The 12,999-nt window shown below is 42.7% G+C and overlaps 1 protein-coding gene across 2 annotated transcripts in view; it reads right to left on the bottom strand.

Annotated features, from left to right (window-relative positions):
* LOC139541585 (DENN domain-containing protein 1B-like) overlaps positions 1-12,999 on the bottom strand; it is a 217,083-nt gene that overhangs the window by 89,549 nt on the left and 114,535 nt on the right. For both annotated transcript variants that reach the window (XM_071346391.1, XM_071346390.1), the window contains 3 exons: positions 10,540-10,640; positions 6,857-6,902; positions 1,134-1,235 (listed from right to left, as the gene is read on the bottom strand). In XM_071346391.1, coding sequence (XP_071202492.1) covers positions 1,134-1,235; positions 6,857-6,902; positions 10,540-10,640 — 249 coding nt within the window. The remainder of the gene's footprint in view (positions 1-1,133; positions 1,236-6,856; positions 6,903-10,539; positions 10,641-12,999) is intronic.

The following is a 12,999-nucleotide window of genomic DNA, read 5'->3' as shown; positions in this document are numbered from 1 at the left end:
AACTTTATTGGTCGCGTATACACAGATTTGAAGATGTTATTGCAGGTGCAGTGAAATGTTGTGTTTGTAGCTCCAACAGTGCAGGAATAATACCTAGCAATTAGTTCTGAGCGGTTTTTAAACAACTAATTGACTGACGTCGGTTACATTTTTTTTTAAATTCCATTTATTTTGTAAATATTTTTTGGGGGGTGAGATCAATGGGCACATTTTCTCAGTTTCTCTAGTGATGAATCAGATCAAGCCCAAACTGTGTGATGTAGTAGGGAGTGGTAGTTTCCAACAGGCCAAAATGCTACATAGTTTAGCGCAAAAAAACTAATTAACTACAATGACCATAATCCATTGCGTGCCTACTTGTCCGGTCTGTCTCTTTTATGCCTTTACGAATGAACGATCGAGGGATAGAGAGCAGTTGCTTCACGAGGTATCTCTACCTGAAAATACATGATCTAAGTGATTGATAGTTGGTATTCAGCAGTCATAAAAGTATGTCTTATTTACTTTGAAGAACTACTAAAATAGTGATGTCAGACAGCAGCTCTATCAAGATGAGACAATGACTTGGAATTAAATAATAAAGTCATTAAATAAAACAAATGTAATAACCACAACAACTGAAATATTGTATGAAAGTAAAGTAAATCTGAATGAGTGATGGTTAATAAGTGATGCAGTACTGGGGCAGTCACTACCATCATGGGACTTTTACTAATAGTGTTATTCTGTGTTGTTACAGCATTCAACGCACACAATGCATAGTGCATTGTCTAAACCGAAATCTGTGAGTATTTTGAAAACCGAAAACGAACCCGACATCAAAAAGCACTAAATCGCTCAGCACTACTAGCAATACAAACATAATCCCAAAAAGTTCAAAGAAATGAATAAATAAAGGTGTATAGACAGTACATGAATACAACATGTGAGGACAGCAGTATTATATGATGTGCCATGACTAGAATACAGTAAATACATATATATAGTGTGTGTGTGTGTGTGTGTGTGTGTGTGTGTGTGTGTGTGTGTGTGTGTGTGTGTGTGTGTGTGTGTGTGTGTGTGTGTGTGTGTGTGTGTGTGTGTGTGTGTGTGTGTGTGTGTGTGTGTGTGTGTGTCTCTCTCTCTCTACTCACCACGTCACTGGGCAGGTTCTGCAGGTCATTCTGGGGACTCTCTAGTGTGTTGGTGTCAATGTTTAGTATCACCACATCCTCCAACGACCTGCTACGTACTCTCTGAGAGAAGAAGCACAGGTTGTCAGCACACACACACCTCAACCCTGTTGTTACTTCCTCCTAAAACAGTTTGAAAATAAACATCTCCATGTCAGACCCAACACGTATTCATGTCAGACCCAACACGTATTCATGTCAGACCCAACACGTATTCATGTCAGACCCAACACGTATTCATGTCAGACCCAACACATCTCCATGTCAGACCCAACACATCTCCATGTCAGACCCAACACATCTCCATGTCAGACCCAACACATCTCCATGTCAGACCCAACACATCTCCATGTCAGACCCAACACATCTCCATGTCAGACCCAACACGTATTCATGTCAGACCCAACACATCTCCATGTCAGACCCAACACATACGTATTCATGTCAGGGTTTTTAACGGATTCATTTGTGTTTTTATTGGTCCCAGTACTCGATACAGTGCTGCAAATATTTCACAGGTCAATATAATAGCCTGTCTTTTTACTGTTGTTTTTATTTCTTATCTTACCTATTGTTCACCTAATACCTTTTTTTGCACTATTGGTTAGTAAGTAAGCATTTCACTGTAAGGTCTACACCTGTTGTATTCGGCGCACGTGACAAATAAACTTTGATTTGATTTGATTGATTAAGTCACACAGACCTGTTTTATTAGCAGTAGCCCACGTGCTTGTCTATTGTACCAGATATAGATAGACTGACAAGTAACATTTAAAAACTACAGTCATCACACAACTTAACTCCATACACACGTATAAATATACACCAAAATGAAGAAAAACAAATAGAAATATTCCCTGCATTAGTCTGCTGTGGTGATAGTTACAAACCATACTATTATGTCTGCTGTGGTGATAGTTACAAACCATACTATTATGTCTGCTGTGCTGATAGTTACAAACCATACTATTATGTCTGCTGTGGTGATAGTTACAAACCATACTATTATGTCTGCTGTGCTCAGTAGACAGGTGTGTATCGGGTGTGTGTATCGGGTGTGTGTGTGTGTGTGTCTATGTGTGTGTGTATTGGGTGTGTGTGTGTGTGTGTATCGGGTGTGGGGGGGGTGGATCTTTACATTGTCACTTTGGTCTGTGACAGTCTGGGATATGGAGGCTCTCATATACACAATGACATAGTTACGCACACACACACACACACACAAAATCACGTAGATGAGCAAGCATACAGGCACAGACACACACAGTCATATACAATATGTCACAGTGGTGGCTGAGGAGGCTTGCATGCTGATCTGGTCTAATTATGCGGTGCAGTAGAGAGGGTCTGTCACTGGCACAGTGTGTGATAAATACTGCTACCGTCAGGTATGACACACACACACACACACACACTCCCTCCTCCCTCCCTCCGATCTGAAATCCTGCAGCCTTGAACTGATTCATGCAGAGTCCGTATTCACACCCATTGACTTTTTCTACATTTTGTTGTGTTACAAAGTGGGATTAAAATGGATTTAATTTACATTTTTTTGTCAACGATCTACACAAAATAGTATAGGACATCAAAGTGAAAGAAAAATAAAACCCATAATATATCTTGATTAAATAAGTATTCAACTCCAATAATTGTTAGAATCACCTTTGTCAGTGATTACAGCTGTGAGTCTTTCTGGGTAAGTCTCTAAGAGCTTTGCACACCTGGATTGTACAATTTGTAAGATATCATTGCAAGACAGACATTTTCAAGTCTTGCCATAGCTTTTTGATCAAATTTAAGTCAAAACTATAAACAGGCCACTAAGGAACAACGATCAATGACGTCTTGGTAAGCAACTCCTGTGTATATTTGGCCTTGTGTTTTAGCAATGCTGCTGAAAGGTGAACTTTCTCCCAGTGTCTGTTGAAAAGCAGACTGAACCAAGTTTTCCTCCATTTTGCCTGTGCTTAGTTCTATTCCTTTTCTTTTTATCCCAAAAAAAACCTAATTAGTCCTTGCCGATGACAAGCATACCTGTAACATGATGCAGCCACCACCATGCTTAAAAATATGAAGAGTGGTACTCAGTAATGTGTTGCGGTGGATTTGCCCCAAAAATAACGCTTTGTTTTCAGGACAAAAAAGTTAATTTCGTTGCCATATTTTTTTGCAATATTACTTTAGTGCCTTATTGCAAACAGGATGCTGGATGTATTGATACACCATGCAAAGTGTAATTAGTAACTGCACCATGCTCAAAGGGATAAGGCATTTGATGTCTAGTTGCCCTTCTTTGCGAACCACTGGATAACCTGGTCGTTGTGGTTGAATCTGTGCTTAAAATTCACTGCTCGACCTTACAGTGTGTGGTAAACAGATGGGGTAGTCATTTAAAAATTATGTTAACCACTATTACTGCACACAGAGTCCATGCAACTTATGTGCCTTGTTAAGTACATGTTTACTCCTGAACTTTAGGCTTGCCATAACAAAAGGGTTGAATGCCTCCCGAGTGGCGAAACTACAGACCCGGGTTCGATCCCAGGCTGTGTCGCAGCCGGCCACGAACGGGAGACTCATGGGGCGGCGCACAATTGGCCCAGCGTCGTCCGGGTTAGGGGAGGGTTTGGCCGGCCAGGATGTCTTTGTCCCATCGCGCTCTAGCGACTCCTGTGGCGGGCCGGACACATGTACACTGACGTCGGTCGCCAGGTGTATGGTGTTTCCTCCGACACATTGGTGTGGCTGGCTTCCAGGTTAAGCGAGCAGTGCGTCAAGAAGCAGTGCGTCTTTGCAGGGTTGTGTTTCAGAGGACGCATGGCTCTCGACCTTCGCCTCTCCCAGGTCTGTACGGGAGTTGCAGCGATGGGACAAGACTAGAGGTCGACCAATTAATCGGAATGGCCATCGACCACATCTTCAGATCAACCATAAACTGGATTTAAGGATAAAAGACCAATCTAATCCTTGATTCACACATGAATTGTCTGAGAAATTACAATAAATAAATGTAGCTTGGGCTAAGGATAGACTGAATGATACTATGTCTGATTGGCAGTCCTTCAGACATTTGGGAAATAAATGTCTGTCTCTGGTTAGAAAAGTGAAATTAACATATTTATTTTAATTGTGTATCGGAGAGGGGTGTTAATCCAGCCAACTTCTGGAAAGTGGGCAAATCATTGAAAACAAACTCCACCCCCTCGTTGCCCCAGCAGGTTTTCAAAGCCTCTGGTCCCATACGAGACAAATCGGGAAATGTGTAGTGCTTTTAGTAACCATTTTCCTTCCTCTGGCCACCTGTTTGAAAGGATAGTCTATGGAAATGTATCTCATTCCACTAGAGGGCGTCCTTTAGTCACCTCACAACAGATTGTACAGAATGCTGCTCTAACAGACTCACATACTACATATCTATTTGAACCATTTGATGTCTATGATGTATTAAGTGCCTTGCTAACGATCGACGTAAAGAAATCCACAGGGGCTGATTCATGTGACCCCCTTCTTACTACAGCTCAGTGCCCCACGCATTGCTGAACCTTTTAACCTGGGAGTTATCTGTAAGATTTGTAAAGCGGCATATGTCCTCTCCCCTACATAAAGACGGAGATCCTTCTGACTTAGCCCAATCTCCAAGTTATCTTGCCTAGGTCAGGTATTAGAATCCCTGGTAAACTCACAGTTAAGATCTTTTTAAACATCTCACTCTCTTCTAAAATGTGCACCAGTCTGGTTTCAGACTTGGACATAGTACTGTTTCAGCCACTACGCTTGTTTTAGATGACGTGTTAAATTGCCTAGATCATGAAAAAACATTGTGCTGCCTTATGTATAGACCTTTCCCAGGCATTCGACACCGTTGACCATTGCCTACTCATTCAAAATCTGTCTGAAATGGGCCTGGATCCATGACAGACAGAACACAATGTGTGCATTTTGAAGGTTTATTTTTTTTGAGAAAGATATTGCCTCTCAAAGAACGGCAGGAAGCAGATTGTACAGTCGACTTTCCTGCCAGTTCATGACTATGGTGACACCACTTGCCAAAATGCAGCAGCCACTACTCTTAAACCTTTGGATGCCGTCTACCATAACGCCCTTGGCTTTATTACAGGTGACAGTTTTAATACTCATGTATCAGAAGGTCAGCTGGACATCACTGAAGGCCAGTACAACACTTCATTACTCCTTTGTTTACAAAGCTCTTCTCCACAAGCTTCCATCATACCTCACTTCTCTGTTGAAATAGGAAAAGCTAAGATACCAAACCCGTTCGCAGGGTTGGTTAACTCTTGAGGTCCCACTTGTCCCCACAAAGTCTGTTAAATCCGCCTTTAGTTTGAATGGAATTCCTTACAAAACAAATGACACCTGATGGTGCTGATAGTTGTTAAATGACTTCACTGAAGTGTGAAATTATGTCAGCTGATTATTATAACTTGTTGTAATAACCTGATGTAATGTATTTACAGCAGTCTGATAGTTTTTAATCTTGTTGTTGCTGTATTGATGTTATGTTTGTCCTCAGGGCACCATTGTAAATAAGACACTGGCCTCAATTGGTCTCCCCTCAATAAATAAAAGTTAATAAAATAATGATAAAACACAGTGATAGATCTACTCCCACCCAACAGACCAGATCTCAATAACGAAGCACAAACGCTCTTTGTTTGAGGAAACTCTGTCCCTGTCTTTGTTGCTCCTGTCTGTCCCTGTCTTTGTTGCTCCTGTCTGTCCCTGTCTTTGTTGCTCCTGTCTGTCCCTGTCTTTGTTGCTCCTGTCTGTCCCTGTCTTTGTTGCTCCTGTCTGTCCCTGTCTTTGTTGCTCCTGTCTGTCCCTGTCTTTGTTGCTCCTGTCTGTCCCCGTCTTTGTTGCTCCTGTCTGTCCCCGTCTTTGTTGCTCCTGTCTGTCCCCGACTTTGTTGCTCCTGTCTGTCCCTGACTTTGTTGCTCCTGTCTGTCCCTGTCTTTGTTGCTCCTGTCTGTCCCTGTCTTTGTTGCTCCTGTCTGTCCCTGTCTTTGTTGCTCCTGTCTGTCCCTGTCTTTGTTGCTCCTGTCTGTCCCTGTCTTTGTTGCTCCTGTCTGTCCCTGTCTTTGTTGCTCCTGTCTGTCCCCGTCTTTGTTGCTCCTGTCTGTCCCCGTCTTTGTTGCTCCTGTCTGTCCCCGACTTTGTTGCTCCTGTCTGTCCCTGACTTTGTTGCTCCTGTCTGTCCCTGACTTTGTTTGTCTCTGTCTATTTCTGGTAAGCAGGCACACAACAGAGAGACAGAGAGACAGAGAGACAGAGAGACAGAGAGAGAGAGAGAGAGAGAGAGAGAGAGAGACAGAGACAGAGACAGAGACAGAGACAGAGACAGAGACAGAGAGAGAGAGAGAGAAGGAACAACACTGTCAACATTCTTTCATATTTGTTCCCAGTGTTGGATGCGTCAAAATAAATATTGCATCATTAAAATTCCAAATAGTGTGGAGAATTTAACAGCTTCATTAATTTACACAGCTGCAATCCACTCCACAGTATAACTGTACACATCCCTTCCACAGTGACACATATGTTTAAATACTAGATATAAAAATATAGAAAAGGAATAACCACATCATAATGAATTGAAATCAAATATAGTGGGGCAGATTCAGAATCAGACTATGATGGAGATGTAATATGATGTGAGTGTGACTTACCTCAAGCAGGCTGAGATGAACTCCTACCAGGTATGGCATGGGGGCACTATGGACGAAATCATTTGAAAGAAGGATTTGAGTCAGGACTAAATTATTCAAAGATAATGACTACGTAAAATAATTACTGTATTATCAATAAATGGGACAAATATGGTCAAATAAAGATCAGATTAACATAAGCAACAAGTAAAAAGAAAATAATATTTAAGTTATTACAGTGATGTTACTGTGCCTTCAGCACAACAATCCTCTACTTCAGATAATTGCCTACAAATAATGCTATTTACATATCCTTTTCCAACTGAGACCATTACCAACTGTAACGAGACATGCAGTATATACTGTTAATCATAAATCAAGCCTCAGAGCTGTCCTTGTAACCCAATCAGCTAGCGGCAGAGAGGACCAGGAGGACATGCCTGCACCGTCTAACATCATTAACGCCTCACACACTTCCCCGAAACTACCACCGCCAGCTCTCAACCAGGAAAAACCCGATTACTCTGACTGGGGAACGTCACTGGTCTCGAGGCTTGGCAGGGCAGGGCTGGGAGTGTGTGTGGGTCCGATTGTGTTCTGTGGCCGCTGCCTCAATCAGGTTAGCTGTTTAATACGTTCTGTTCTTTCTCTGTAACACAGCTGGTCTGCTATAGGTCTGTCACAATACTGTAACCGCTATCCCTTGCAGACACACAGACACACGATGCTGGAGTCATGGTATAAGACATGGTTAACTCTGTTTTTAGAAGGTGTTTTTGACGGAGGGAACACCCATTATTATTATATTAAAACATGATCAGTGTTGAAGGGATACGTCGGTATCTTAGCAACGTGGCTTTTTGTCTACTTCCCCAGAGTCAGATCACCTCCTGGTTACCAGTTTTACGTCTCTGTATCCAGTATAAATGAAGTTAAAGGTAGTTTCGCGAGCTAACGCTAACTAGCGTGACTGGAAGTCTATGGGTATATCTACTAGTGGGCTGGGAATCCCATTTAGCTGACAGTGATCAACAGCTTTTACACTATCCACAAACATTACAGTAAACGTATATGAATAAAATATTCTACAATAAACTATATTCTACTATGTTAATGAATATAAATACAGTATGTTTTGTCACTGGCTGTGTCAAATTATGGCACTGACTTTCAGAAATCCATAGGTTATGTTCTGGATCGATCGACCTAATTTAGGACAAATTGTGTGAAAATATTTGGCTTCAGTCAACGTCCAGTCAGACTAGTTAGATTAGTGTTGGATTCAGTCAATGTCCAGTCAGACTAGTTAGATTAGTGTTGGATTCAGTCAATGTCCAGTCAGACTAGTTAGATTAGTGTTGGATTCAGTCAATGTCCAAGTCAGACTAGTTAGATTAGTGTTGGATTCAGTCAATGTCCAGTCAGACTAATTAGATTAGTGTTGGATTCAGTCAATGTCCAGTCAGACTAGTTAGATTAGTGTTGGATTCAGTCAATGTCCAGTCAGACTAGTTAGATTAGTGTTGGATTCAGTCAATGTCCAAGTCAGACTAGTTAGATTAGTGTTGGATTCAGTCAATGTCCAGTCAGACTAATTAGATTAGTGTTGGATTCAGTCAACGTCCAGTCAGACTAATTAGATTAGTGTTGGATTCAGTCAACGTCCAGTCAGACTAGTTAGATTAGTGTTGGATTCAGTCAATGTCAAGTCAGACTAGTTAGATTAGTGTTGGATTCAGTCAACGTCCAGTCAGACTAGTTAGATTAGTGTTGGATTCAGTCAACGTCAAGTCAGACTAGTTAGATTAGTGTTGGATTCAGTCAACGTCCAGTCAGACTAGTTAGATTAGTGTTGGATTCAGTCAACGTCCAGTCAGACTAGTTAGATTAGTGTTGGATTCAGTCAACGTCAAGTCAGACTAGTTAGATTAGTGTTGGATTCAGTCAACGTCCAGTCAGACTAGTTAGATTAGTGTTGGATTCAGTCAACGTCCAGTCAGACTAATTAGATTAGTGTTGGATTCAGTCAACGTCCAGTCAGACTAGTTAGATTAGTGTTGGATTCAGTCAACGTCAAGTCAGACTAGTTAGATTAGTGTTGGATTCAGTCAACGTCCAGTCAGACTAATTAGATTCAGTCAACGTCCAAGTCAGACTAGTTAGATTAGTGTTGGATTCAGTCAACATCCAAGTCAGACTAGTTAGATTAGTGTTGGATTCAGTCAACATCCAAGTCAGACTAGTTAGATTAGTGTTGGATTCAGTCAACATCCAAGTCAGACTAGTTAGATTAGTGTTGGATTCAGTCAACATCCAAGTCAGACTAGTTAGATTAGTGTTGGATTCAGTCAACGTCCAAGTCAGACTAGTTAGATTAGTGTTGGATTCAGTCAATGTCCAAGTCAGACTAGTTAGATTAGTGTTGGATTCAGTCAACGTCCAGTCAGACTAGTTAGATTAGTGTTGGATTCAGTCAACGTCCAGTCAGACTAATTAGATTAGTGTTGGATTCAGTCAACGTCCAGTCAGACTAGTTAGATTAGTGTTGGATTCAGTCAACGTCAAGTCAGACTAGTTAGATTAGTGTTGGATTCAGTCAACGTCCAGTCAGACTAATTAGATTAGTGTTGGATTCAGTCAACGTCCAGTCAGACTAATTAGATTAGTGTTGGATTCAGTCAACATCCAGTCAGACTAGTTAGATTAGTGTTGGATTCAGTCAACATCCAGTCAGACTAGTCAGATTAGTGTTGGATTCAGTCAATGTCCAAGTCAGACTAGTTAGATTAGTGTTGGATTCAGTCAACGTCCAAGTCAGACTAGTTAGATTAGTGTTGGATTCAGTCAACATCCAGTCAGACTAATTAGATTAGTGTTGGATTCAGTCAATGTCCAAGTCAGACTAGTTAGATTAGTGTTGGATTCAGTCAATGTCCAGTCAGACTAATTAGATTAGTGTTGGATTCAGTCAACGTCCAGTCAGACTAATTAGATTAGTGTTGGATTCAGTCAACGTCCAGTCAGACTAATTAGATTAGTGTTGGATTCAGTCAACGTCCAAGTCAGACTAGTTAGATTAGTGTTGGATTCAGTCAACGTCCAGTCAGACTAATTAGATTAGTGTTGGATTCAGTCAACGTCCAGTCAGACTAGTTAGATTAGTGTTGGATTCAGTCAACGTCCAAGTCAGACTAGTTAGATTAGTGTTGGATTCAGTCAACGTCCAAGTCAGACTAATTAGATTAGTGTTGGATTCAGTCAACGTCCAAGTCAGACTAGTTAGATTAGTGTTGGATTCAGTCAACATCCAAGTCAGACTAGTTAGATTAGTGTTGGATTCAGTCAACATCCAAGTCAGACTAGTTAGATTAGTGTTGGATTCAGTCAACATCCAAGTCAGACTAGTTAGATTAGTGTTGGATTCAGTCAACATCCAAGTCAGACTAGTTAGATTAGTGTTGGATTCAGTCAACGTCCAAGTCAGACTAGTTAGATTAGTGTTGGATTCAGTCAATGTCCAAGTCAGACTAGTTAGATTAGTGTTGGATGAGTGAAGACATGGACAGATTGCTGCCAACAGAATCAAATAGAAAGACCATTCACACTGTTCATTACGGAGCAAAACCTCACTGGATAATAGTGTGAGAGGAATGAGAAGAGGGAGGTGTGTGAATGTGTGTGTGCGTCCATTAGCTGAGTCTTACCAGCAGTAGTCCAGAAGATGTGGAGGCAGTACAGGGATGTAAATGTGTTGCCAGTACATGGGGTACAACATGGCAGCTGAACCGTGGACACACGCTGTTAACTACGGAGAGACGACAACACAATGTATTATAATAGAGACCCTCGAGGACAGACCTACCGCTGGTCCGCTGGGTTTCATTTTAAAGGTAGATTCAGCTAGAGAGCAAATGGCTCTGTTGTGTATAATGTCATCTTGCTAAATGTACCTTTAAGGAGCTTCAAATTTTAAGGAAACACCAACATATTTAAAACCAAAGCACAGAGTATTGTATTGTAAATGCTGTTGGGGGAAGAGACTGTTGGGGTAAGAGACTGTGTTGGGGTAAGAGACTGTGTTGGGGTAAGAGACTGTGTTGGGGTAAGAGACTGTGTTGGGGTAAGAGACTGTGTTGGGGTAAGAGACTGTGTTGGGGTAAGAGACTGTGTTGGGGTAAGAGACTGTGTTGGGGTAAGAGACTGTGTTGGGGTAAGAGACTGTGTTGGGGTAAGAGACTGTGTTGGGGTAAGAGACTGTGTTGGGGTAAGAGACAGTGTTGGGGTAAGAGACAGTGTTGGGGTAAGAGACAGTGTTGGGGTAAGAGACAGTGTTGGGGTAAGAGACAGTGTTGGGGTAAGAGACTGTGTTGGGGTAAGAGACTGTGTTGGGGTAAGAGACTGTGTTGGGGTAAGAGACTGTGTTGGGGTAAGAGACTGTGTTGGGGTAAGAGACTGTGTTGGGGTAAGAGACAGTGTTGGGGTAAGAGACTGTGTTGGGGTAAGAGACTGTGTTGGGGTAAGAGACTGTGTTGGGGTAAGAGACTGTGTTGGGGTAAGAGACTGTGTTGGGGTAAGAGACTGTGTTGGGGTAAGAGACTGTGTTGGGGTAAGAGACTGTGTTGGGGTAAGAGACTGTGTTGGGGTAAGAGACTGTGTTGGGGTAAGAGACTGTGTTGGGGTAAGAGACTGTGTGATCCGTTGTGTTACTGCTGCCAACGTTTACCTCCCAACGAACCCCGTTAGTCAACACGGAACCCCGTTAGTCAACACGAACCCCGTTAGTCAACACGAACCCCGTTAGTCAACACGAACCCCGTTAGTCAACACGAATCCCGTTAGTCAACACGAATCCCGTTAGTCAACACGAATCCCCGTTAGTCAACACGAATCCCCGTTAGTCAACACGAATCCCCGTTAGTCAACATGAACCCCGTTAGTCAACACTGAACCCCGTTAGTCAACACTGAACCCCGTTAGTCAACACTGAACCCCGTTAGTCAACACGATGCCCGTTAGTCAACACGAACCCCGTTAGTCAACATGAATCCCCGTTAGTCAACATGAATCCCCGTTAGTCAACATGAATCCCCGTTAGTCAACATGAATCCCCGTTAGTCAACATGAATCCCCGTTAGTCAACATGAATCCCCGTTAGTCAACATGAATCCCCGTTAGTCAACACTGAACCCCGTTAGTCAACACTGAACCCCGTTAGTCAACATGAATCCCCGTTAGTCAACATGAATCCCCGTTAGTCAACACTGAACCCCGTTAGTCAACACTGAACCCCGTTAGTCAACACGATGCCCGTTAGTCAACACGAACCCCGTTAGTCAACATGAATCCCCGTTAGTCAACATGAATCCCCGTTAGTCAACATGAACCCCGTTGGTCATCATGATCCCCGTTGGTCATCATGATCCCCGTTGGTCAACATGAACCCCGTTAGTCAACATGAACCCCGTTGGTCAACATGAACCCCGTTGGTCATCATGATCCCCGTTGGTCAACATGAACCCCGTTGGTCATCATGATCCCCGTTGGTCAACATGAACCCCGTTAGTCAACACTGAACCCCGTTAGTCAACACTGAACCCCGTTAGTCAACACTGAACCCCGTTAGTCAACACTGAACCCCGTTAGTCAACACGAACCCCGTTAGTCAACACGAACCCCGTTAGTCAACATGAAGTGAACTAGACAGAAGACAAGTTGATTTCTGTTTTAGGATATAATGTCAAATGACAGAGAGGTAGAGGGCTACCCCCTTTTCTATCGCTTGACCACCTAGTAATTGTAATGACCTACACACACACTCACGTGCGCACACTCACGTGCACACACACATGGGCAGGCTCGCTAGCTCATCCTGCAGATTAAAATAACATGATTAAATATGGAAAGACAACAGTGGTCTGAGGGCTCCGTGGGGACTTCATTAGGGCAAATTGCCAAAGAATGAAACATGAGTTAGCCAAGAGAGACCGTTAACACTAGCGCTACGGGCTAGGCCAATACCCCTGGGACCTGGGAGAAGCCGCTCCGCTTGGAGACTTTACAGCAAAGTGTGAACCGCACACACACACACACACTACCAGGAGACCTCTTGCCAACTCGCCAGCCAATGTCAACTGGCTGGCGAGCGAGCGAAAGCGGCCAAGCTT

Source organism: Salvelinus alpinus, chromosome 16 (genome assembly GCF_045679555.1).
Source record: "Salvelinus alpinus chromosome 16, SLU_Salpinus.1, whole genome shotgun sequence".
NCBI classification, from domain to species: domain Eukaryota; kingdom Metazoa; phylum Chordata; class Actinopteri; order Salmoniformes; family Salmonidae; genus Salvelinus; species Salvelinus alpinus.
The sequence above is the reverse complement of the archived record's forward strand: the minus strand, read 5'-3'. Positions and strand labels throughout refer to the sequence as shown.